The 25,985-nt window shown below is 33.7% G+C and overlaps 1 protein-coding gene across 23 annotated transcripts in view; it reads left to right on the forward strand.

Annotated features, from left to right (window-relative positions):
- LOC136844932 (zinc finger and BTB domain-containing protein 24-like) overlaps positions 1–25,985 on the forward strand; it is a 202,656-nt gene that overhangs the window by 116,030 nt on the left and 60,641 nt on the right. For 2 of the 23 annotated variants that reach the window (XM_067114305.1, XM_067114307.1), the window contains exons 6-7: positions 7,406–7,807; positions 8,131–9,813. The exons of 16 other annotated variants lie outside the window; for them this stretch is intronic. In XM_067114305.1, the coding sequence (XP_066970406.1) occupies positions 7,406–7,771 (366 nt within the window). In that variant the 3' untranslated portion in view covers positions 7,772–7,807; positions 8,131–9,813. Of the gene's footprint in view, positions 1–846; positions 5,793–7,405; positions 7,808–8,130; positions 9,814–11,071; positions 12,149–13,853; positions 19,359–22,685; positions 25,894–25,985 lie in introns of those variants that run through there. 5 more of the 23 variants (XM_067114298.1, XM_067114312.1, XM_067114316.1 and 2 more) reach the window with 5 other exon arrangements.

Consider the following 25,985-nt stretch of genomic DNA (forward strand, 5'->3'; position numbering starts at 1 on the left):
GACCACCATATTAAAGTACTGTAATGTTATCTTGTCTTCAAACTGGTCACACTTATTTGACCCACATAACCAACATATTCAGTCACAGAATGCAGAACAGCGCTTGTAATGGTGTCGTATGTGACTGTAGAATTCTCAGTTAATAGGAAATACAGCATAGTTTCAGGTCTTGAAAAGAAACCCCTTAAATATGTTTTGTCAGACTGTTCAGCATTGACAGTTTATTGGGTTGTTAAATTTTTAAAGATGTGATGTATTAAATAAGATCTGTTATGTTTATTAAGAACAAAGTTCTTGTTTGAGGCCTGTGAGACTTTAAAAATTTAAAATATCAAATAATAATAATAATGACAGTGAAAGAATTTAGAAATTGCCTTTACTGTTGGGTTCCATATACTGTATTGTGATGGATGTTAGGGTAATAGGTCAAGACTAAAAACCAAACTCCATTGATTATAAATGTTTACCAAAATTTATATTACTGTATTGGCAATTTACAGTATTGTGAACTATATAAATTGAAAGATACAATCAGGGGAGTGGAATGCAAGGTTAATGGTATCTTCCATTTTTGATCCTTTACATTCATCAATGCAGTATACAAAGTACAGTACACATTATTATCAACGTGAGTTTGCATGTGTTCATCTTTGTATACATAATTGTGTCATTTGAAAAATTTCTGGTTCACATCCTATTTATCAGTATATTCAGAAAATGCACTATAATGATTCATGCATTATAAATACAGTCTTGCCTGTTTCATGTTCCTAGTTAATTAAAATAAAAAGAACGACAGTATTATCATATACTAAAGTGTTTGTTGGGATGGTGTGTTGTCTACAGGTGAGGAAGACTACAGTCAGGAGAGGAAGGTTAGGCCTCGGAATCAAGAGCTTGCCAGTAAATGTGACTGGTGGAAGGAGCACCAGTGCCTCTCCTACGACACCCGGTGCTATCTTCACTGCCAGTGCTACTCCATCTTCAGTTCCGAGGATTCATCATTGTTCTTACTGTACCTACTCTTCACCTGTGATGACCAATCTCAAGAACCATTTGCGCACTCATACCCAAGAAAAGCCCTATGTGTGCCCATATTGTCCTTACAGTGCCATTACCAAGCAGACACTAGACGACCATCTACCTATTCATACAGGAGAAAGACCCTTTGCATGTTCTCATTGCCCTCACACAGCAGTTTCCAAAAAGAGGCTCAAAAGACATATGATTACACACAACAAGGTTGACTTTTTATTCAGTTGATATCATTGTTTGTTGCATTCATTCCCTCGTGAATGGGAACCAGGATTCATATATTTCCAGTTTTATCAAAAATGTGTTGTCACCAGTTTCTAGTTAAATAACTGCCATGCCTTTCTTTTTTAATTGATACACAGTAGGTTACTTAGTGATCCCAAATGATTTATTGTATAATTTTTTAGTAGTTGCAAACCCATATTGTTCAAGAGCCAACAAATCCCAACTTCATGTCGAAGAGAGTGTTACTGGTTTGAAGTTACAATGTTTAGAAGGGTTATACCATATATATTATATTTATATAGCACATTAGACTTGGGATTGATGTCTCATTACTGAAATGCCAGAGATCTTTTGTCCCCCCCCTTTTTTTTTTAATGAGTCCCTCTCCCATATATCATGGTAATACTGAATTCCTCATATACAAGTTTTCAGTAGGGGACCTAAAAGTTTCTTCAAATTATTTAATGCTGACTGAAAAGCTCTCTTTTCTCAATGTAGAACTGATGAAGTGACTACAGCTAGAAGAAATTGTCTTATCAGTTTAACAGTTTTCTTTATATACATACCTATGACCAGTGTTTCTTGATTATAGTTTGCTTAGTAGCAAAGCATGGATTTAAGTTCCTTGTTGATGTCAAAGGATAGTTACATACGGTTGCGCTTTACTGCACTACCCTAAAACAGTTCTCCATGTATTTCAATAATTTACTTAGATTTTTACCTATTTATATATTGATTTGTTAAGTTTTTTACCTATATAATAATTGGTCTCTGCCTTCTGTGTTTCCTATTACCTTCCGTTACTTCTTTCAAATGAGAACAATATTCTTTGGCAGCAGGAATTTCACGTCAGTGGCCTCTGTAGGACTGTTCCATACGAATAGGGATCATGTTCCAAATAATAATAATATGGAGCTCAAGTCACATACTGGGTAGCTTGCCACACATATTCAGTGTATGGTTGGGAGATACTTTTAAACAAAGCTTATAAAATGATTAATTTTAGAACAGAATAATTCACCTTGCTTGTGAATGTATTTTAAAAGATTTTATTAAAAAACTCTGTCTCTCTCTCCCTTCTAAGATAATCCAGAGTGCTAATGGTGTATTATATAGTATTCTAATATATATATATACTGTACTGCTACGTACTGTTAGTATTCTGCTACTACAGTAACACTGTAGTGCTCTGTGTAGTAAATATATAAAATATTTTGTGTGTTCTCTATGTCTTAGAAAAAACTTTATTCAGTCATCACATTAAATGATATATTGAAAATTAAATCTTGCAGTGTGCATTATGTAAGATTTTTGCAAGTTAAGTGCAACATACAGAAAATCACAGATAACATTAGGTCAGGCCTTAATGACAACATGAAACAGTAAACTAATAGGATATTTTTGTTGTAAGCAAGAGCTTATGCTGCCTATATAATTCTGAAAGAAAGAAAATTATATTTGAATATTCTTTCACTATAATGTATATTAAAGCATTTATTGAGTTACAGTTCTCATTGTTAAGGATTTAGTAATTAGGCTGAACTGCTGTATACAGTATTTGAAAGTATGTAATGGTGAATTAATTCTCACTTTGCAGATAAATGGAAAATGTGTTCTAACATATAATTCATGTCATAAGATATATAAAAGATACAGTATTGTATCAAGTAAATTTTTTTCTAACATTATTACCCATGTACAGGCTTTCATTCATCAATAAATGTAATTTTAAAAATTATATTTTATCACTAACCTTACTTTGTATTACTTATCTATAAAAGTGCATTTAGTTGTAAAATTATTAGTTGAAGTTGATCATAGAGGTAGATAAGATGAAGTACTTGTCTGGAGTTTTGCGTTCTTAAGTTGGGCGTCCTCCACAGGTCAAGACGAGTGGTGGAGCGTGGCTGCATCTCAGAGAGGATGGTTTTGGCACTGTTACTGATTCCTTGCCCGGTCAGAACACCATTGTCACAACTGGCATCAGCAGCATCAAGAAACACACTTGTCCCAGTTGCCCATATTCTTCAAATATTGCCACAAATTTTAAAAACCACATGCGTACCCATACAAGAGAGAAGCCATTTGCATGTACATACTGTTCTTACCGGTCTACAACCAAGGATCATCTTATGAAGCATATGTGTACCCACACAGGAGAAAGGCCCTATGCATGCCCGTACTGCCCCCATCGTTCAGTTCAGAAAGGCCATCTAAAAGCCCACATTTTTAACTTACTACACTTCCACTTTGAAATTGATGATATTGCACACTGTAAAGAATTAAAATCTATACTATTTTACTCTTAAGCATACACCAGGTACATATAAATATGTTTTATCAGTATTTTAGTCAGTTCTGAGACACTTTTGTTCTGTATTGGAAGGATGCAAAAATTATATCTCTCTTGAATGTTAGCATATTATTAAGAGGCTCTTTAATATGTATCCAGTCTTATGTGCTACCAGTTTTTGTAATTGCAACATTTACCATAAACCAGTCTGCTTTCTCAGACTTTTTCATGGCTTAACCAGTACAAGGATTTATATTAATGGACACCAGAAGAGTTGCAAGAGCCAGACCTACTGGGTAGAGAACAGTTAGAAGAGAGGCTGGAGATCAGTAGAGATTTGTAGATGATGGGGCATAGGAAAGACATGATTGGCAGAATTTCACAGAGGCCCGTGCATTACATGGTGCTGGAGGCAATTATGATGATATTTTGTAGAGTCTTTTCTGGTGCATAACAAGGTGATATTTTTAACAAATTTTCAAGAATGCTATAAGAATGATATTAATATGATGCACTTCTTTTTTTAAAGAAAACATGGTGCTCTGTGCTGTTAGTTTTAGTTCAGTGTCCTCACTGCCAAAAAGACTGTATTCACGAAAGAATGTCATATAAGAATATCATAGTACTGTATTTGGAAGTGTATAGGTTCTCAAATGGCAGGTACCTTAGAAGTAAGTGAATTAGGTGTCAGATATAGTTTTTTTAATAGTATTTAATGTGATTGTGAAGCATTTGGTGTGTACTCCCATCACAAATATTTGTTAACTCATTACAGCATTGTCCAGTCTATTTCACACACAATACTTTAACTGTAAGAACTCTGTATTGAAGAATTGTATTGAAGTATTACGTATGTTTCCAGTGTTGCATAGTTTTTGTTTTTATAATTATGCTAGTTTTCACACCTACGTAAGTAGTGTAAGGGAACATACATTTTCAGTATTATCTGGTAGCAATATAATTTTATTGATAATTTTCTAGAAATATGTTTAGGGGACAAACTTTAGTGAAAGTAAACTGGAATCTATGTATTGTTCATTTTACTATGCCTATGGCAATTGAAAGTTTGGTTTGAATTAGGCAGTATAATTGCTCTTGGAGTTATATCACCTTTGTTGATTTTTGCTGCTTTAAGGTTATTGAAACTTTTACTTGTATTGTTGTCAAGTTATCCCAGAAAAATTAGTTTCTTTGCTCTCAAGTTTGTTTAGTTACCTTTGTTGCTACAAAGCTATTTCAGCTCAGTTATAACTTGAGGATTTCTTTATCACAGCTTGGGTATTTGTATGCCATTCAGCTCTCTCAACTTAACTATTGTAATTTATGAAGGTATAAAAACTTTTTCATTTTGCATAACTTTTGCAGATCACTTACATTTTAGTGAAGCTGTGTTGGTTCTGTTCATCAATCGCTGTAAGTTGCATCAGTTATGGTACTTTTTTTCATATAAAGTGGCACCAGCTGAGCCTTGTATATACTGTAAGTTGTATACATGATAAAAAAGTGCCTTGTTGGCCCCTCTTGTTTTTACATTTTATCTTTATGAACTGGACGCCATACCCTGCCATTCATAATTTGCTCATATACTGTATAAAGAGGTAAACTTTGCACCTATTTGGAAGTAGCATAAGTTTGAGATCATTTCTATTAGCTCAGAGAAAGAATAATTGGTAAACTGTCTTCTGAAGGTTGTTTTTGTTAGTACCTTGCAGGGAAATGTTTCAAGAAACCTTTTTTTCCATTACAGTATTGTACTTAGATCTGTATTTTGTAATGACTAGATTTCAAGTCTGTCTGTGAGATTGAATTGTCAGATTCAGGAGTGTAACGACTTTTCATATAGGAAGTTCATTTCCTTCAGTATACTGCATAGGAAGTTAATTTCCTTCAGTATCCAGATATGGAGTACATCTTGATGTCAAGTTTATTTCCTTGAATGTCCAGATGTGGAGGTAATTTACTTGAATATGTTCATAGCAATTTTTGGTATTACATCTATTATATGTTTGTTATGCTACATATTGAAAAGTATTCCTGGTTATATCCTCTAGGTTTTTCAGTTTATCGTTAGCTAAGTATTATTTTTCTTGTAAGAATAAGCTTTTAACTACAACAATCATCTCATAATTGTTATGGATATAATGTGAATTATACTGTCAAGTTCCTTATGGATTATGTATGTCTACTTTTGTATAGAGGTTACCCTACTACTTCTCTTAAAAATGACTTAAAATGTTAATGAACGTGTGTGATTTAACCCCTTTCATAAGTGGTATTTTTTTTGTCCTTATAGGTTAATTTTATCACTTACAAAGATTGTTGCATATATTGTTCGCATTAGTAAACCTAGGTGGCTTAATCCCCATTCCTCAGATGAGAGAATTCTGTATCAAGTGAATGTGTTAAGTTTCATGTTATGATCACCAAACAAAATTTAGAATTATAGTACAGTATAGCAATACTACAGTAGTGTAACCTTTGAGGGTGAATACGTGACTTTAAGAAATTATTGGAGCAAAAGGTAAATAAATGACTTAAAATAAAAGTAGACCAAGAAGGATTTAAAAAAAAAGACCCATTATAGAAGCATTGCATTTTTTTTTTTTTTTTTTTTGCAAAATGAGCAACAAGTTTAAGTTACTCCTCAACTACACAGTACAGTATATGTTTGTTGGCTACCCTATGTGAATCATTTCCAGGGTGTATAATTATTATTACTGTACTATTATGTTTTGAACTAGTACATCAAGCCAGCTTTTTATATTTTCTAAGGCTGAGCCAAAGTGCAGTAGTATTTTTTTTTTTTTTTAGAAGTGGAGAGTGCAGCAGGACAACAAAAAATTTGACAGCTTGATAAGTCAAGACCAAGAGGGACAGTAAAAAATTAAATGTGAAGAAATTTGGCTAGGGTCAAAGAATTGCCTTTTAGCCACTCAAGGTTTACCTTAAATACATGTTTAAATACTGGTGTAATTTCAGCCTACTATAAATGACTTGTCTTAGGTACAAATCAGAGAAGAAATCTCTTGAATTTTTTTTTTTTTTTTTTTAATTATAAACTTTTCATGGGATTTTGTGGTCATTAGCAATATATATTATTTTTCCATTCAACATTTGGAGGTCATACGAAAGCAAAAAATTTTTGCTTTTTTTTTTTTTTAGATAAATACATAATAATAATAATAATAGTAAATAATAATAATAATACAGTAATAATAATAATATTATTATTAAAACAATAATAATAATATTGGTAAAATGTAAGAGCTAACTGGTCTGGTTAAGCTGCTTTTGTAAATAATGAGGACATCTGGATAAAAGTTCTTAAAAGCCCCTGCAGAGTCTTTTAGCCGAGATGAAAGTACTGTATAAGGCAGTCCCGGTTACCGTCGGGGGTTCCATTCCTGGCCGAGCACCGCTAAATGAAAATTGCCGCTAACCAAAAATTGGCATTAATAGCACTAATAACCCGCTTAACAGTGCTGTTAACTGGATATCAGCGCCACTAACCGGAGATCGACACAAAAATCCAGTTAACAGTGTCACTAGACAAGCGCCATAAAACTGGATCGCCGTTAACCAATGCCGCCAGTAAGCGGGACTGCCTGTATCTGACTCGTTTGAGTTTCTTCAAAGCATCAGATAAGTTCATTCATGTGAAAAAGTCTCTTTGTTTGTTTTCTTAAAAGTTGGCTTCATTTCCATTTAATTATAAATTAAGAGGTACACTATTCAACTGTACAGATTGCAAGCACTGTCCATACTTGTCAGGATTCTTTAATGGTAGCTAATAGTTCATATATGTATTAAACACATGTTACTGTACGTTCATAAGTTGGGCGTCCTCCACAGGTCAAGACGAGTGATGGAGTGCAGCCGTTTGCCAGGAAGGATATCTCTACCACAGGCATATGGCCAAGACAGGACGTCACTGCCACTTCTGGCAGGGATAAATCTAAGAAACACACTTGCCCATACTGTTCCTACTCTTCAAGTGTCACAACAAATTTGAAAAATCACTTGCGAACCCACACAAGAGAGAAGCCATTTGCTTGTACTGTATGTTCTTATCGCTCAACTACCAAGGATCACTTAGTGAAGCATATGTGCATTCATACTGGATTAAGGCCATATGCTTGTCCATATTGTTCTCATCGCTCGGTTCAGAAAGGAAACTTGAAAAGTCACATTTGGATGCATCACTCAGGGGCAAAATAGGTTTTTTGAACTAATTTGAAGATAAATCTTTAGTAGGTATGTACAGCATTCAAACATAACAAGGTATATTAGAAAGCCTCATCATTTCAGTTTTGTCTTTATAATTGTATCTTAAGGAAGATTTTTTATTTTTTTAGCTGGATTATGTGTGTAAATTTGTGTTGATACAAGGGATAAGTAAAAAAGGTGGCACATATATTATGAACCAGGTTGTAATTTGGAAAAGTGTAATTTCTGATACAGTATTTTTTTTAAAGACTGAGCTTGAGTAATTGTTAAGGAAAGTTGTCAGTGTAAGTTGATTTTTAAGAATGTTAGTGATCTTTTGATCCTGGTTAATTGTCTGATACCCTTGACAGGTAGGACTGGCTGGTGGAGGAGTTAAGCCCGTTGGAGGAGTGGCTCAAAAACCAGCAGCCATGTCCAGAAAGAGACACAAGTGTCCGTATTGTGGTTACAGTTCTTATTTCACCACCAACCTTAAGAACCATCTAATGACGCACACAGGGGAGAAGCCATTCAAGTGTCCAGAATGTCCATATCGTACTATTACCAAGCAAGGTTTGGAATTACATCTAAGAAAACACTCCCCTAGGTGCCCATACTGCATGTATATTGCTGAAAGTGTGGCAGACCTGAACAATCATATTTCAAGTAATCATGTTTCCTGGTTGAGGTGATTGTTCTTGTGCAGTTTACACCATGACAACATAAACTATATATTTATTAAAGTTGTAGGTAGATACATAAGTATGCAGTCTTGAATATTATACATCAATTAAAAAATGTGTACATGAGGAGGGTGTAGCTTAACCATTCCTTGTGGAGGGAGCTTTAGTAATTACCACCATATTTGTCTTCCTGTAAAATTGCTCTTATCTAGGTTATGCATGGTTATTTTTCTTGAATTACTTTTGAATTTTCACTGCAAAGATATCTCACCCCCCAACAATATGTTCTCTGTTAAATATTTTACCAGAATGCATTTAACATTTAGTATTGTTTACTGCTCTCTGGACTTCTGAATTAAAGTTAGAACATATGGTTGCTGTTTATGTGACATAGAGTTATGATGGGAAATTCAACTGCTATCTTTAATTTGTGTTTGTTATATCTTGAAGTTTACTACCAATAGAAAAGTTTTGAATTGGAGATTTATTTTGCTAAGAATTCATGAAATAGGAGAAAATACTGAAATACATCATAAAAGCTTGAAAGAATTATTCATCAAATTAAGAATAGGGAGAAAAATCAAAATCTAAGTTTTCAACAGGCTAAACTGTCTATAAATAATACAGTGGTAACCAATTAACTCCTAAGAATATTTTTCATGTTTAAAGGTTGTGACCGATAAGTTAGAAGTTTCTAAAGGCTTTCATATCTGGGAATAATATCTTGAGCACAGCAGTTATGGTTGTGAGAAGCATTGCTAACAGGGAGATCCTAATAATGAGTTACCAATAAAGGGAATTGGAACAAGATATTCTGTATGGCTTACTGAAGGGAAATTGGTTCACATTTTAGCTTTGCATAATTTAGTAAAATACATTGCAATTTGTATAGTATGAGAACAGTTCTTCACACTTTAAGTAACATTAAAAGTATTTGAGGTACTGTAAAAGTAGGAATTTGATTTAGAAGATAAAACAATTTTGGGAGGCTTGTACAAAGTAACCCCCCATTCTTATAAGTATTCTGAAATAGCCAGTTGACATATATTGTAGTTTCTTCCTCCAAAAAAACTTAAAAGAATCATATCATTTAGGGAGTTGTTACTGTATTATTGCCTTTAACTGTCATTGTGGTTACACTTAACACTTTTAAAATGTGAAGAAGTAGGACTTCCCATGTGACTTTATGGCATGGGTTTTCATTGGCTTTTCTGCTCCATGTTAAAAGGAGAAATACTTGACATTGAAACTGAGGTTTCTTATTCTGTTGAAATTTTTCAGAAGAAAAATTGTATATCCATCTCTCTCTAAACTTCAAACTCTTTTTGTAATTGCTGGCTGTTTAAGGAAACAATAAAATTGGATATTTTATGTTTTTTTTTATTTTGTAGCAATCCTCTTAAACATGTTCATAACAACTTGTTTTTAAGGGAATCAGTAAAGGGCTTCAAGTTACACTTTTAGGACATGAGCTGCCTAAGGAAAGATCATATTGACCGAAATTAATTATGGGACAGCAATAATGATGTTTTTCTGTATGCAATCTTTGCAAGGTAAAGTACTTACACGTGCTATATTGTCTACTATTTAATACTTCTTTCATCATTTTATTAATTGATTTTCAGAACCGTAAGTGATAAATAATAGTGTAGGATGCATTGCATTTTGAACATGCAGCTTGCAATGTGGGATTTCAGTAGTTTGGACATGAAACCCGAGAACTCAAAATGTTATTGCTGGCTGTTAAGCAGGAATTTGTATTTTATACAAACTTGGAAAGAGTTCTGGCAAATTCTGTGTTTTGTAGATGTAAATTATAGGTTGTACATCAAGAGCCTTCCTCCTACATCATTAGTTGACCCCTGGGTCATCGTTGTAATAGTTTCTTAACAAATGACATGGATGAGATTTAGAGTATACCATAATTATGGGTCCCTCACCCAAAGGAAGAACAAGATCATTTTCCTTGTTCCTTTTACCAAAGTGAAAGGTTCTGTTAAAACAAATATTCTGTTGTATCTGTAAAATATAAAACCTATCTGAGAAAATTTGTTATTATTTCATGATATATGCATATATATATATATATATATATAATATATTTTATATATATATATATGCATATATATATTATATATATATATTTTTCATTTTCTGACTTATCAATTTTTTTCATTTTCTTGACTTATCAATAGAAAAATAAAGGCACTGTTACTTTCTAAAATGTTACTGAAGTTGTTTGGGATGTCACACTCATCACACAAACATAAATTTTCCATAACGGTAGTAAATATTCTGTGAGTTTGGAGAAGGTAAGGTAGATGTCTGGGAAAGGAGTACAGTGTTGCAATAGAATTTTGCACAAGAAACTATTTTTAAAAATACTGTTTGAGTGCTAATACTGTATTGTTGTTTTTGACAGTACTGTACTGTAAAGGATTTATACAGATATACAATAATATTGTTGCCAGTTTTATGATCCATGGAGCATGCAGCTTTATGCCAGTGAAATGCTAAGTTTAATATTCTTCATTTCATGGGATAATTCTGTTGGGTTGGAAGAGAAAACATTGAATGGCAGTCAGTGCATCAGTATTTATCCTTAGTAAAAAAAAGCCCTACCCTGCAGGTGGTGCTGAACCGTGATGACCCGTGTGTTGGCAGAGAAGGCGGAAACTTCTTTGAACCTGCGAAGGGTAGTATCAACAAGAAGATTCATCATTGTCCATTTTGTACATATTTTACTCCATATGGCACTAATTTTAAAAAACACATATCAACTCATACTGGCGAGAAACCGTATGCATGTGACCAGTGCCCTTACAGATCAAACTCAAAGGATCACTTGAAGCGTCACCTGAAAGTTCACTCATCAGGAAGAACTTTGACGTGCATGAAGTGCCCTTTCACTTCCACTCGCCCAAGTGTCATGAAAAATCACTTGTTGCTTCAACATGGCTACTCTACTGAATAGTCTGTCATGCAACATTGCTGAGTGGTTTGACACTGAATATGCAATCTGCTAATATCTGTTTTCTTGTATCAGTGTTTTGGTCGTAACATTTCTTAGAAAAGAATAATTAAATATAGATTGTTTCTTATTTTCAGTTTTGAAGTCTTTTCAGTTTTGATAATATTACCAATTAGTAATATTAAATTAAGGTATCCTCTCTCTTCTCTCTCTCTCTCTCTCTCTCTCTTAAAGCTGTTAGTTTTCATTTTATTCATATTTCATTAGGTATTAACTTCTTTTGCTTTTTTCTTACATTTGTAAAGTTTTAGAGCAATGGCATCATAAATACATTTATTCAGGGATACATTTAAAATGTGGCCTACATGTACCCAAAGTTTATTATGATATACTGTAGTACTGTACTTTCCTCAAATTTCTTTTTAGTAGAGACATAACATGTTAAGAAAACTCACTACAGCACTAAGAATTTCTGTATTACTTGTGGAAATAGCCATGATTGATGTGCATTATTCACTGATATTGGATTATGTATACCATTCATTTACTTCCATTTTTTTTTATTGTTTGATTGTCACATGCTTAGTGTTACAAAATGCTGCAGTGTATTGAAACCAGTTTTATAGTTGGATATTGTATTGCATAAAGCCAGTTTAAAATCCTGTTGTTATCAGCGAAATGGAATGGAAGCCTACCTTTTGTTTCCCTTAGGCATAATAAACTTATTCTGCCCAATACTGTGTTATTTCCCCTAATCAAGGTTTATGTATTTACTAGAAAATACAAACCATGCTTATTCAGCATGTACTTCCATATTTTGAATGATAGATTGATTTAAAGATTTGTGTAAAGAGAAAACATGAAGTTTTCCCGGTCTTCAAATGTAGTACCACTTAGCAGTGGCTCCATTCCTTATAACTATTTATTGAAACCATTGCTTTGCACGAAGGTGCATCCCTCCCCTTTGATATGCATCATCAGTTTGGAGCAAAGCAAACTGACTTAGGATAAGTTAGGCACTACAGCTGTACCGCACATTGATAGTTGGTCCTCATTTGCTTAAGCCACAAATGCTTTTATCTTCTGCAAGTAATTGATGTACCTTCCATTTAGAATACTATTAAAATGGCTTTAGTAGGGTAATGGCCAGGAATACTAATAATATTGCTTAATATGAAGAATCCTCATACAGTAATATTTGGGGAGATCATCACAGTGTTTAGTCTTTGTGTAGTTTCAATTGAGTGGGTAAAAGACATGGTATACTGTATAAAAGTATAAAATATATATTTTATAGTATACCAGGGCTTTTGAGACTGCTGCATTTGGAACTGCTGACTAGTAAAGGTCAGCCATTAGTAATATTGTAAAGTTACTTTCTTATTCAAAAAGCAAATGAATGCAAAAAAAAAAAACATAAATAAATAAAATCACAAATATTTTTATAGTAGGAAACTGCTTTGGGGTGCAATGGAAGCATTGTTTACTGCTGCAAGCTTTTCTTCAATTTTTCCTTGTAACATTCCCTCAGTCACAGTAAAATGGTACCCGAGATATTGCTTTATGGTGATTCTTAGTAAACTGATGGATGTATGAAGAAGGGATGACATGAATAGATACAAAGTTTATCTTGAAAAGAATGTTTTGCTATACTAAGTATTCTTTTATGTATAGTGGATAATTTAATTCCCATAATTTATATTGATTTAATTTTGGTTTGGAATAGTCCAGTTAAAGTGAGAGATCACTAGTAAATGTAAATCTTAAAATGCTATTTCCTGTACAATTGTTATTTTGTACTGGGATGTTACTGTGCAGCATATTTGAATAAGGTGTTGATAAAGCTTTTTTACCAGTAGTAGTTAATGCAGCTTCTTGATTTGCAAAACATTAACTCAGTCAATCAAGTTTTTTAATGGGATTATGGGAGCTTATCATTCCTTTCTAGATTCTTGTAGACTTTCCAGATTTTTAAGTCTAGCCATATATCTTGCATTAAAGCCATTTGTAATATTACTAATTTTTGGATGATAATAATAATTAGTAATGATTTACTTAGGAATATGACTACTGAAGTTAAAGTAGGTTATTTTGAAGAATTGTTGTATTGAGAGGACAAAAGAAAACTAGATTTAAAACTAAATGGATTTAACTTTTGTCAGGTTAATCTTGAAATGCTCTTGTTCCTATAATGATGTTTAGTAGGCATTAATTCTTACTTTTTGTTCAGAATTATGGATGGATGTTTTAAGGTGTGTATACAGTACTGTATACACACCGTTATTTTTTTATTGTTTTCATATTAATTTTATGTGTTATTTTGTAGATGTGAGTGTGATGGAAATGGCACACTAGTGTACTTGTTTGTTAAGTATAGTTATAACTGTAAGACAACATTTGCTATTCTGAGAACTCTAAGTAAGACAGCCGTACCCTACAGGTGGTGCTGAACCGTGCTGGTCAGAGGACTGTCAATGGAGGAGCCTTGGGACTCAAGAACCACCACATCATCCCTCACAGGAAGCTTCTCAAGTGTTCATATTGTCCATTCACAACACACTGTCATAATAATTATAAGCGACACATGTCCACACACTTGAACAACAACAACAATAAGAAGCCCTATGCTGCCATTACAGCACTTACTAACCTCATTCAAATGATTTAAGATTTAGATTCGCTAACTAACACTGTACCTGTATTGTATATAGCTTTAGCTATAGCCAGATCATGTAAGTAATGTTTATTGTCACATATAATATTACACTGTGTTTGTGTACTGTAGTTTCCAGATGAAGCATGTATCTTCACTACAGTGTTCTGTGGGATTTATTGAGGATTTATTGAAAAATAGAGTTGAGTGGGCTTTCCCTTAATGAAAAATTCACTGCACCAGAGTTAGCACCCCCTTGTCGTTTTGCTGACGTTAGAGAAGTAGATATTCTAATAAACTGGCAAAAATAGAAGCAGTTTGCAAAATTTTGTGCTTTTTTACACAGAGTAATGTAGTTCTTTAACCAGTTAAAGGATAGGTGTAAAAAATTTTTAACTGTTATACATTAAAAGATTAATATTTAATGGATGCAGGGTACATACTACTTACTTTAGTACATAAAGGTGACTCCTTCCATTTTACACTGTATCTATTGTTTTTTATTTTATTTTTCTTTGGGAATATTAAGGTATGAGAAGAGTAAAGGCTATGCAAAGGATGGCATGAATGAACTGTGGAGTTGGTTATATCCTTGATCTCTTTGCTTCAATGTAGATAGAATTAAAGAAACTTTTCAAGGATGCAGGAGGTTTTTGTAAAATTATGGTTGATTGCAAATTAAGTCCCCATGTCTATTACATGTAGAATTTCAGTTGTTGATTATATGGGGTGTTTAATTTTCAGTAGAGATATATTACTATAAAGTAAGTGAGAATATGAATATTTTGTCCCCCAACAGAAAGTGCCAGAGAAAGCTGTTTCACATGTTAACTTACAGGCAAGTTGTAGGTCTTTAATTGGATATTGTTGACTACGTAAAAATTTTAGCCAGTTATTAGCAATGGTTAAGAAGTATTGCAAAATTATAAGTATTTGTGTTGTGATAGAATATTGTTAATTGCAGCGCTATATAAGAGATCTTTTTTCATGAATAATTTAGCACAAAACAATCTTACAAATGAGATCCACTGGTCACAGCCTCCAAAACTATGTACAGTTAATACAGTATCACATTTGACTCAAATCTTCTTGATTTTCTAGCATTTTTGGATAAATTTCCCACTTAAAATTAAAAATGTGAAATAGAAAATAACCAAAGAAACTCTCCTCTCACAGTGGGCTCAATGCCACATGTTCTTTCCAAGAAGGAACATACTGGATAAAGACTTCGGTTTGATTTCTTTGTAATGTGAGTTTGGAACTCGTTCAGTTCCTTCATTTTTTTATTTTAAACTTTTCAGTGAAAATGTATCCAAGATGCTTAGAAAGTTCAGTGTAGCATTTTATTTACAAGTGACATAGAAAATTAGCAGTTATACCACTCTACAGTCCACTTGCATTATTGCTGGTGCTAAGCAGTTGACAAAAAATTGAGACTGGTAGGGGTTGGCATATATTTATGTGTTGGAATTTAACCTACTATGCACTCGTTTAAAGTTTAGGTCACAGCCTAAAATGCACCTCACCTTAGATGTTGACAGTGTGAAATCCACAGAGGGTAAAATATTAAGTATCTCTTAACCCTTTTCATTTGTTAAACTATCTTTATTAAGCACTATTATTTATCATATTTACCTTATACCTTTTGTATATTAAGCACCAATTAAATACACTGTCAGCAAAAGATATTGACCAGTTGATGGGAGTAAATTATAAAGGAAAGGGTGGGAAATAAAATACCAAATAAAGAAGGGCCAAATTCAGACTGTAGCATGCCCACACAGATCAAAGATGAGCTGAAATACTTCAAGTTTATTTTTGAAATACATATACTGTTATTAGGAACTGAGTCAGAAACATAAATAGGGACTATTATATAGGTAAATTATATAACGCAATTGTAACTTCCAAATTTAATTTTTTATTTTTATATTTTGTTATTTACTGATCAGATTTATCAGCATTGACAAAATGATTATATTCAGAAAATTAATCTTGTGAGTGCATAATGATTGGCTGATTTAATTTTGCTGAATGTTGGTAGTAAATATATACAGTACAGGAAAACTATTGCTTTAAATGATATCAAGTAATTTTTTGTACTGTACAGTAATGTTTTATTTACCGTTATGTTTTATTTCAGTATCTTTTATTTCTTAGGTATTTTGAAAACTTTGTTTTTGTCTTAATGAATCCAAATAAGTACTACAGATTCTCAAGTTTTTCTTTGACAGAATAGTACAATGAATCTATACCGCAAAAGGGTGTTGTGTTTCTTAGCATACCTCTGGATTCCAAAACTAAATTATGTACATTTAGTGTATGTATGTATGTTAGAAAAAATATTTACCAGCCTTTTAAAATCAATGGTAGGTTCATTTGTAATTTTGTACAGATTTTATAAAATGTGTAGAAATTTTTTTCTTAAAATGCCCAAAGTCCAGTTGCACAAGTCCAGTATAATGTATATCAAGAATTAATTTCGTGGCTGTTTCTGTTAAGTTATGTGTGATGAAAGCAGGTGCAGTACTGTAATAAAAATGTACATAACAAAGTACTAGTGAATATCATCAAAGAATTTCCTTTTGGGGAGAATTTTCACCTTGAGGCTAATACAGTAAAAGGCAGACCGTAGCCAGCTGAAGGTTCAGCATTCTTTGTTGTAAGCAGACTGAAGCTAGAAGTTTGGTGATTAATCGTTGATCATTTTTATCGTTATTACATCTTGGGTGGATTGTCAACAACCACCTATTTTCTTCAGCTAGTTTCATTGCAAACATAGAATGAAAAGAATATAGTTTATTGAATGGAATCTCTGGTTACTTTTCTTGTACAGCATTAGAAGTGTGGCTGTTGTAGTCCAGAATATCTGTTGTGGCTTTTAATTGCTTAGATGTTCAAATAGTGTAGTGTATCAAGTGGGTTGGCTCTAAATTATCCTTTCACTTTTTCATCATTAGTTTTTTCAGTGTTCTTTTCAAACAGTGTATTCCTGCCAATAAGTACTTTTAGAGAGAAAAGTATATGGGTTAGCATCTTCACAATATTATATACAGAATATTTTTTTATCTTTTACACTGTTCATTAACTCCAGGTTTTGAATTAGGTTCATGGGCCTTTAATATTCCTAAATGTATTTTCTATGACACTTAATGAGGATCTTATAACATTATCCTAAAACTTGGTTAAGACAGCTACCTCCTCCTTTTCTTAAGATAAATATTAAGTGAGGGTTAAACATATTAACACAAAAAAACCAGTGGAAAGGATAATAAGTTACTCCTACTTAGAAATTTACATAGCATTTGTTATTACATGTTCCTTCCAGACCTCTGTAACCTGTGATAAATTACCTCATTTATGGAAGGTATATATATGAAAATACTTGATATATTAGCCTATTTTGTCAAAATAGTCAGAACCCACATGAAATGTCACAGTCGCTGGAAACTAATTAAAAATGACTGACATTACATTTCAAAAGAAAATTAAGTTGACCGATGTCATTGCATAAGGTTGCTGAAATGTTTGAGGATTAAAATGTCACGGTGAAGTAAGACTTATTATAAAAAGTTATGGATGTGATTGGCAAAGGAAGTTCATATGACAGTGTTTTTAATTTAAAAAGGTTGTAGGCTACTTGAGAATTGTAAGGAATAGGAGTTGAAATCTTAGTCTTCACTTATGAATATGCATGCAGTTTTTGAGTTTTGCGTTGAATAAAGATGATAATATATGCATACACAATACACAAGAACCTTTATTGTTTCATTTTTGTATGAAAATAAATTTGTAAAAAAATGTGATAGGAGATAAGAATTGAAAGTATTGTAATTTATTTAGTTACACATTTTGGATGACTATTTTTAGGTAAGTAATAAATACTAGGATCACTCATGTACGGGACATGTTTTGAAAAGCTACCATCTCTTGCATATTACTTATTTACCAAAGGTCAAAATAAATTTTCATGGTTAGGCAAAATTTAGTATTCTGTTTTCAAGTACTGTAGTTTAGTGGTTTCCTCAAGGCTACTCAGGTGGATCAACAAAATTTGGATAACTGATATTATGGTCACAACTTTAAAGCTGTTCGATGATTTCTTCAAAGGAATTATGCCATAGCTCATATATTTTATGACTCCTTTGCTATCCTCATACATTTTCCTTTCAAGCAGTGGGGCTGTTTGAACATTTTCAAGGCTTATCATAATCAGCCAGCAACCAGCAACTCTCTAGTGCTCTGCACTGCAGTTCAGGCTATTTAGTTGATCTTTTTAATTCAGACTAGCAGTAAAGTAATGTTTCAGTGTTTTGTAACACAAGCAGTGGCTGTTCATTATTTCCAGTGAGAAGTTGTTTTTATCTTGCTTGCAAACTGAATTTGGACATACAGTACAAACTATTAGTATTTACAAGAACTTTACACCATAAAAGACCTGTCTTCTTCTTTTTCCTTTTTATCATTAGTCTCCAAGGGTTTAGTATAGTGCAACTTTGAACTCAAATCACTGGAGAAAATTTCCTGACTTTAACTTTTTAGTTTTTTTCGACTTGTATCTAATTAAGTTGTAACATTTGGTCTGTGAGAGATGAGAGCTTTTGTTTTCCTTATTTGATTGGAAGTAGCTGTTACTTCAACATAATTGGGTAGGTTTAGCACCTTGCTTATGAAGTATTATAGAATTAGTTTAACTTAGATGTACTGGGAAATATTTGTGAAGCAAGAAATGTAAATAAAATAAAGTAAAATGAAGCTTCATTGACATAAAACTCAAAAAGTTGGATAAACCATCAGGTTATCCACATAGTCTCATAGCAATTTCAGATATAATGGAATATCTGTATGAATATTGAGATGATACAATATATGCAGTGTGTAAACAAATATCCACATTAAAGTATAGCTGGTAATTACAATTCTTCTATTCTTGAATTTCAAATTATTGATATTATTGTACAGTACTGGGTATTTTTGAATTGCATAAGAAATGTTTCCTTACCACATGTACCATACCATGTTTGCTGCCTCGCAAATATTTTGCTTCTGTTTTCAATAAAGAGTTACAATGACTGGAGTGTTTTACTCTTAGTTTTATATCAGTTAAAGATGAAATGTTAATCACACTGTAAATAGAACATAGTGTTGTCGATATCCTCATTTGGAATAGAATAGGTTGCAAGCAATGTAGTTCGTAAATGTTTTTCCAGTAGGTGAATATCTTCATTACTGTACTTTTCTTTCAGTGGTATTGTTGTAGTGGAGTGTCATTCAAATAAATTTTATCTGCAATGCTATCTTTTAATCCAGCTGCAATTTTATTGATTAGGCTAAGTCTCTTATAGCAGCTCCCTTCCTTTAGGATCATGACTACTGATTTTGGTGTAAAGTTGGTTGGTATCCTCCAAAGAATATATAGGTCTGGAAGTGCCATAAAACAATACAAGATGAAAAATACACTTGTTATATGATATTGTGTGAATATTATGTGTGAGTTTCCCACATCTAGATTACCTTGCACTCAGAATAAAAATTGTGAATTGGTTCAGTAATGGTGGAAAGTTCTATCAGCCTGTTGTTTATATTCAGCCTCTTAGAGAGCCCTGTAATTCAGTCTACCGTGTGTCTGGATAAATTTTGACAATATGGCTAAAATGGAATGAAAAAGAGTAAATGACTTAAAATTACACAAACTGAGTTGACTCTAAAACCCAGAACAAGTTGGTAGTGGTACAAGGTTCTGCCAATCATTTGATGCTTAAAAAAAATGTGGTAATCCTTTTTTTTCTTATTGTTAAAGCTCGATCAGTAACTTCTTTTATTTAGGCTTTGACAGGTCAGGCATTTTTTCTGATCCAGTTTTGTTGGCTTTGAATTCCTGTGTATGTTGTTGGTGTAAGGTTTTTTTTTACTGTGTGGTATTTTAATATAGAGTAACAAGACAACTAAGTGTCATTTCTGGACTCACAAGTATGGCCTGAAAATTTTTTTTTATAGATGAGCACAGTAATGAAAATTTGGGCAAGTAATCAAGTAAGTTGGACAGCATGGTTGGAAGAGACCATAGAGAATGCTGTAGATGGAAAATAAAAGGCGGCGGGATGATGCACAGCCTCTGCTGCTTCTCCAGTGTACTGTGCTAGACACAATATATGGTAACTCCAGTTCACCAGTGTGGCATTCAAGAAATTATTAACATTATTATGAAGAAATATAACATGACCAGTGAGTTACATGGTGTAGGTCTCATAGGCCTTACCTGAAAGATGTGATCTTATATGTAAATTAAATAGTCACAGGTAAATTTGAAGAAGTTAGATAGCTGAGAATGTGACTGAAAGAATACTCCAAAGAACTTTGAGCACTTCTGTAAGTTTGCTGTGCGAGTAACAGTGTGTAGTTCAAGTAAGTGAAAGACTTGAAAACATGTTAAATAACAGGGGAATACTGGAAGTAGTGGGGATTGAGCTTTGCGAGGTGGTGAGCAAGTAGAAAGCACGAGTTAGTTCCATATTTACTTTCATTATGTAATCAGTTATTTACCAACATAAACATTATTGAGGCAATTTTAGTTTAACTAAATGTCATCCTTAATTTTTATGGTATTTTCACAGTGTGAAAACCATCTTGTAGGATATTCTTATCCATGGTCATTCACTGGACACAATAAAGACAGCTTACTTCCTTAAAGTGAAATATGATCCATTGGGTAAGATTTGAAGGTCATTCATAGATGAAAAAATATATTGGCAAACTCGTCAATTCTTTATGACCAGATGTAGCTCCAAAAGAGTACTCTTTTTATTAATACTGATCTGTGAAGTGCAGTATTCTGGCATCACACTAGAGATAAAGGATTTTACATAGGCACTTGTACTGATTAGGATAACTACCAAGACAAGAAAATGCAGGTGATCTGGGGTAACCAGTGTTTTTTTATGAAGATCAGTTATTTACAAACATTCACCTATAGGAGGCTTATCTTGGCAACATTAAAATCCTGTTAAAACTGTCTCTTCCCTTTTTAGTTTTCTGTAAAAGAAAATTATTGAGATGGCTTTGTCTGTCTGTCCAAACTTTTTCTGTCCACAGGTTTTCTGTCTGCCCTCAGATCTTAAAAACTAATGAAGATAGAGAGCTGCAAATTGGTATGCTGATCATCCACCCTCCAATCATTAGACATACTAAATTGCAGCCCTTTAGCCTCAGTAGTTTTTATTTTATTTAAGATTAAAGTTAGCCGTAATCGTATTTGTGGCACTGCTATAGGTACCAAAAACACAGGCCACCACTGGACCGTGGCTGAGTTTCATGGGCCGTGGCTAAAAATTTCATGGTCTGTGGCTGAGGCTACCACTGGACCATGGCTGAGTTTCATGGGCCGCGGCTGAGAGTGTCATACAGCATTATAAACTGTACAGAAAACCCAATTGTGCCAAAGAAACTAAGGTGCATTTTTTACTTGTTTATTGATTTTCACACAAAATCCCCTCATAGTGCCAGTTATCTTATGTAAATGAATGATCTGTTGTAATTTTTTATATTTTTAGTTATACTCCATTCACTACTGACTGTACTTGTTTTGAAGGTTTCTATCTACAGTATTCATGTGATAACGAGCACCATAAGCCCTTACTTCTAAAATAAAACTTGCATAGATCCCTGTCTTCTGATCCATGTTTTCAGTTCAATGATTTAAAAGCTTTCACCCTTTCTAGTAAAAATTTACTGTAAAATCTCCACGGTTAAAATTTAAGATGATGTTGAGCTTGTGGTTGTGTAGCACAGGCAGTCCCTGGTTATCGGAGAGGTTCCATTCTGACGGTGTGGCGATAACCGAAAATTTTCTGTTATCGGTGCCTCCTTAGGTATATGTCGGCGCCGGTAAGTGGAAATCAGCGATTTTCATCACTAGACAAGTGCCGTAAAACTGGATCGCCGATAACCAGGGACTGCCTGTATACGTTAAATGAGTCATGAATTTGAGGGAAATCATGTAACTTTATATTCACGGAGGCAAGTACTTTTAGTTGTTACGTACAGGTAGTCTCCAGTTATTAGCGGGCTTGGTTATTGGCGATCCGGTTTTACGGAGCTTGTCTAGCGATGAAAATTGGCGATTTTCGGCGCCGATAATCAGGTATTGGCACCGATACATATCTACCAGAGGCACTGATCTCTGGTTATTGGTGCCAATAAGCGCCATAAATCGCCGATTTTCGGCTATTGGTGATTTTCGCTTATCATCCTGCCGTCGGAACGGATCCCCTGCTGATAAACAGACTGCCTGGACTTAGCTAATAGCTCATAAGCTATCCCTTTACCCAGAGAACCAGTATAAAATATGGTTACCTTACTTAATACTGTCACTTGGAGTTAAACTATGGAAATGAGGACTTTAATAAACTGTAATTTGAATACTGTAATTACTTTGTATAGGTGTTCAGATTTCCATTTTATCAGCGTTGCAGTGGGTTCATATCGGCCTTGACCAGCTTTAGAGATAGGAACCATAATTTAGTGGTGTAGTTAAACTGATAATGATGATAATAATAATAATTTCTTCTTTAATTTGGGTAGTGTGTATGCAAAGTACTGTACACTAAAACATCTCAACAGGTTGCGGTGTACCAAGATGCTCAGGAGTCCCTCGACAAGTCTTCAGTAGGTTACCCGAGGAGTTGCCATGGTCGGAAGAAGATGCACACCTGCCCATTTTGCCCATATGCAACTTATATTACAACTAATTTGCATAAACATATTACCACTCATACAGGAGAGAAACCTTTTGCTTGCCAATTATGCCCTTATAGGTCTAATTCCAAAGATAACCTTAGAAGGCATGCATTAATTCATACTGGTGAAAAACCATTCTCTTGCAACCTCTGTCCTTATCGCTCAACTCACAAAAGCAGTGTCAAAAGTCATATGATTGCTCATCATGGTAGATGTTAGATTTTCTCTTAGTAATGTAATCTCTTTGATATGAAAAAGCTAGCAAGAAGAAGTGCAAACTGAAAAATGAAGTGTGTCCTGACTCAAAAGTTGTGAGGTCACCACAATTCAATTCTGTATGGTCTTGCCATTGGATTTTGTTTTTCTTGAACTGTCTTTTACGTATAATTACTGAATTTAAATAATTTTTCGTAGGGAGGGTAAACATTTCATCAGCACAGGGTATGGCTTTTGTCCTAACGAGGAATTTGGTATCATGTTTATTAAAGGTCATGGATACAGACAAATCTTAATTGAGAAATTCATTTTGCAACTGATCAGTCACAATTTGATTCTAATGTTCTGCTTTACATGATTCACTTTACTTTCACCCAAGTGATAGCTCTGCCAGTCCAGTGCTATGAGCCCCATTTAGAATTCCTTGTCAGTGGGTAAATGAAATATAATGCTTTATTTACATAGAAAGGTTACCTTTATAGAAACTAGATTCACTGTTCATAGTACTCAAATTTAAACTTTTTTGTTAGTAACTGATTTATAACTGGAACTTAATTATTGTGTGGAAGGTTACTAAGGGCACACTTAGTTTAATTTTTCAAAATGGACCTAGACTAAAGATAGGTTAGGTGGGAACTTTAATACATGAGAGACTGAAGGAAGTATTTTTACACCCGATATGTTAATATGGTAATGTAGTTAATAAATTAGTCAAGCAGCAGTATTTTAATTGAATACTGCTGCTCGACCTTTTTTTAATAGAAAAAAGGTGACTATGGCTAACTATTATGAGCCTGTGGCACTGAATAAGCGAACAGTTCCAGTGCCAGGTCATCAGATCAAACTATCATATACCAGTATGAACTTGTGAAGAAGATTCACAAACAAACTACGCCCTTGCTGTATTATGGATAAATAACTTTCTGTAAATTTCAATTAATTAGTCAAGAATTTTGAATGAAAAGTTGATGTATGCAGTAACCAGACACATACAGGTTTCTGTTTATTATTTGTTCCTTACTACACTATTTGCAATCCGTGAATTGCAAGGGAAACAGTACCACTCTCCCCTCCCTCTGAGCAATCAGCCAAATTGTAGGATTAGCTGAGGGTTTTTAGGCTAGGCAGGACCACCAGGAGTCTTAGCCTGAGGTATGTTAAGTACATAATACCAAGCTGAATCATTAGTCTTGAAAAGTTATAATTGCATTAAAGGTGTAATGTTTCACAATTTTATTGTCATTTTAACCCTTCTTCATAACAACAAAAATCATACCAGGCTCACCTACAAAAGCTTCTATATGACAGAGCAATCATAACGTATAAAATCAATTGTATTTATTTTATTATACGCTAAAGTCAAGATATTGGTAGTTTCATTTCTACATTTTCAAATAATCCATCAGAACCAATCTGCATATCCAGTTTTGTGCACATACTTCTTTACAAATATTTTATTCACTGATACTTATAGCTTTTGTCAAATATGAAATTTTTAGTGTAATATATTTATATACAAACCAATAAACTCCTTTTTCTGTCTCGTGTCCTGCTGTAGAAAAATAGTATGTGAATATATTTTGTGTTCAGAAGTCTTTTATTTCCATTTCTGTAGCTCCTAGTTTTATTTTCAGTTCCTTCAGAGTGATTAGTCCTACCTCATTAAAGAATATGTAACAGGTTTTGACGCAAGAAAAACCTATTTTTGGTAGCTGCTGTGAGTCCTCAAAGGAGTTACACTTTCATGGCCCCCCCAGGGCTCCATAAGACAGACCAACCAATTACAAAGAATTTTCTTATAGATAGTCTTGGCCAGAATAATGCTTGTTGGCACACTGATAGAGTATAAAGGACTCCTGTCCTACAACAGATACTTAGGATCAATGTCTTACTTGCACAGATGTGGCAACAGCCTGTTCCGGCCAACTTCATTACACACCAGGTCTGTGCAAGATAAATGTTCACCTGTCCCATGCCTTTTCGTCAGGGAAAATGGGTGGGCTTGAGGACTTACAGCGGCTACCAAAAATAGGTTTTTCCTACGTTGAGACATGTTTTTTGATAGTGTAGCCACTGTTCATCCTCAAAGGAGCTTACAAGAGAAATTGACAGGTGACAAAATGTCTTAACTCCTAATAGCTAAATCCCAACAACCCAGAAAAATTTTGGTCCAAGGCGTGGTCACAGGTTAACAGGTTATTGACCATTTTCTTCATTCCGGATACCCATAGGGTTTGGCAGTAAAGACTGGGAAACATCACAGGAACCAATATATTAATTATTCTTGTAGTATATATGTATAGTATATACTTTTATTTCAGTCAGTCAATCTATCGGTCAATTTCTGCATCATCCTACGGGATGCATAGGGCTTCAAAGAATTATCACCACAAATATCTAGCTGAGATTTCCCACAAATAATGTTTTACCATGAGTGCATTACCATTACATTACTTGTGATAGCTCCCCTTTTATACTGCAGAGAAGCAGATTAATTGTTGCATCATGTGACTTTGCTATCCCTCGCCACATGCTGAGTGTATGAAAATTCATCCTTGTGCCAGAGAGCCTTTAGAAAGATAATTCCTCAGTACTTGTTAGAACACATTTTTCTAGAAGAGAGTAAAGGAAAGACTTGCCTGGCAAAAGTTGATAAAATTTACATATTGGTATTTGGGTTTTTAGCCTATAGCTATGAAATTAATAATTGTGAAAACAGTTGTTATGGTTTATGTCGGGGAGGTTAGGTAAATTCAGTAACAAGAGGATCGTACATGACATACTGAGAGACATAGAAATGCATGTGACCTACACTTTAATGTTTTTATTCTCCTGAAAATATATATTCTACTGAAAATATACACATTTACTTTGAGGGTTTGTTTTACTGAACCCTTCAGAATTAATACAGTACAATCGAAGTAGCCAAAACAACTGTCATATCTTGGTTGCATGCAGGATTTGAAT

Source organism: Macrobrachium rosenbergii, chromosome 13 (genome assembly GCF_040412425.1).
Source record: "Macrobrachium rosenbergii isolate ZJJX-2024 chromosome 13, ASM4041242v1, whole genome shotgun sequence".
In the NCBI taxonomy this organism is placed as follows: Eukaryota; Metazoa; Arthropoda; class Malacostraca; order Decapoda; family Palaemonidae; genus Macrobrachium; species Macrobrachium rosenbergii.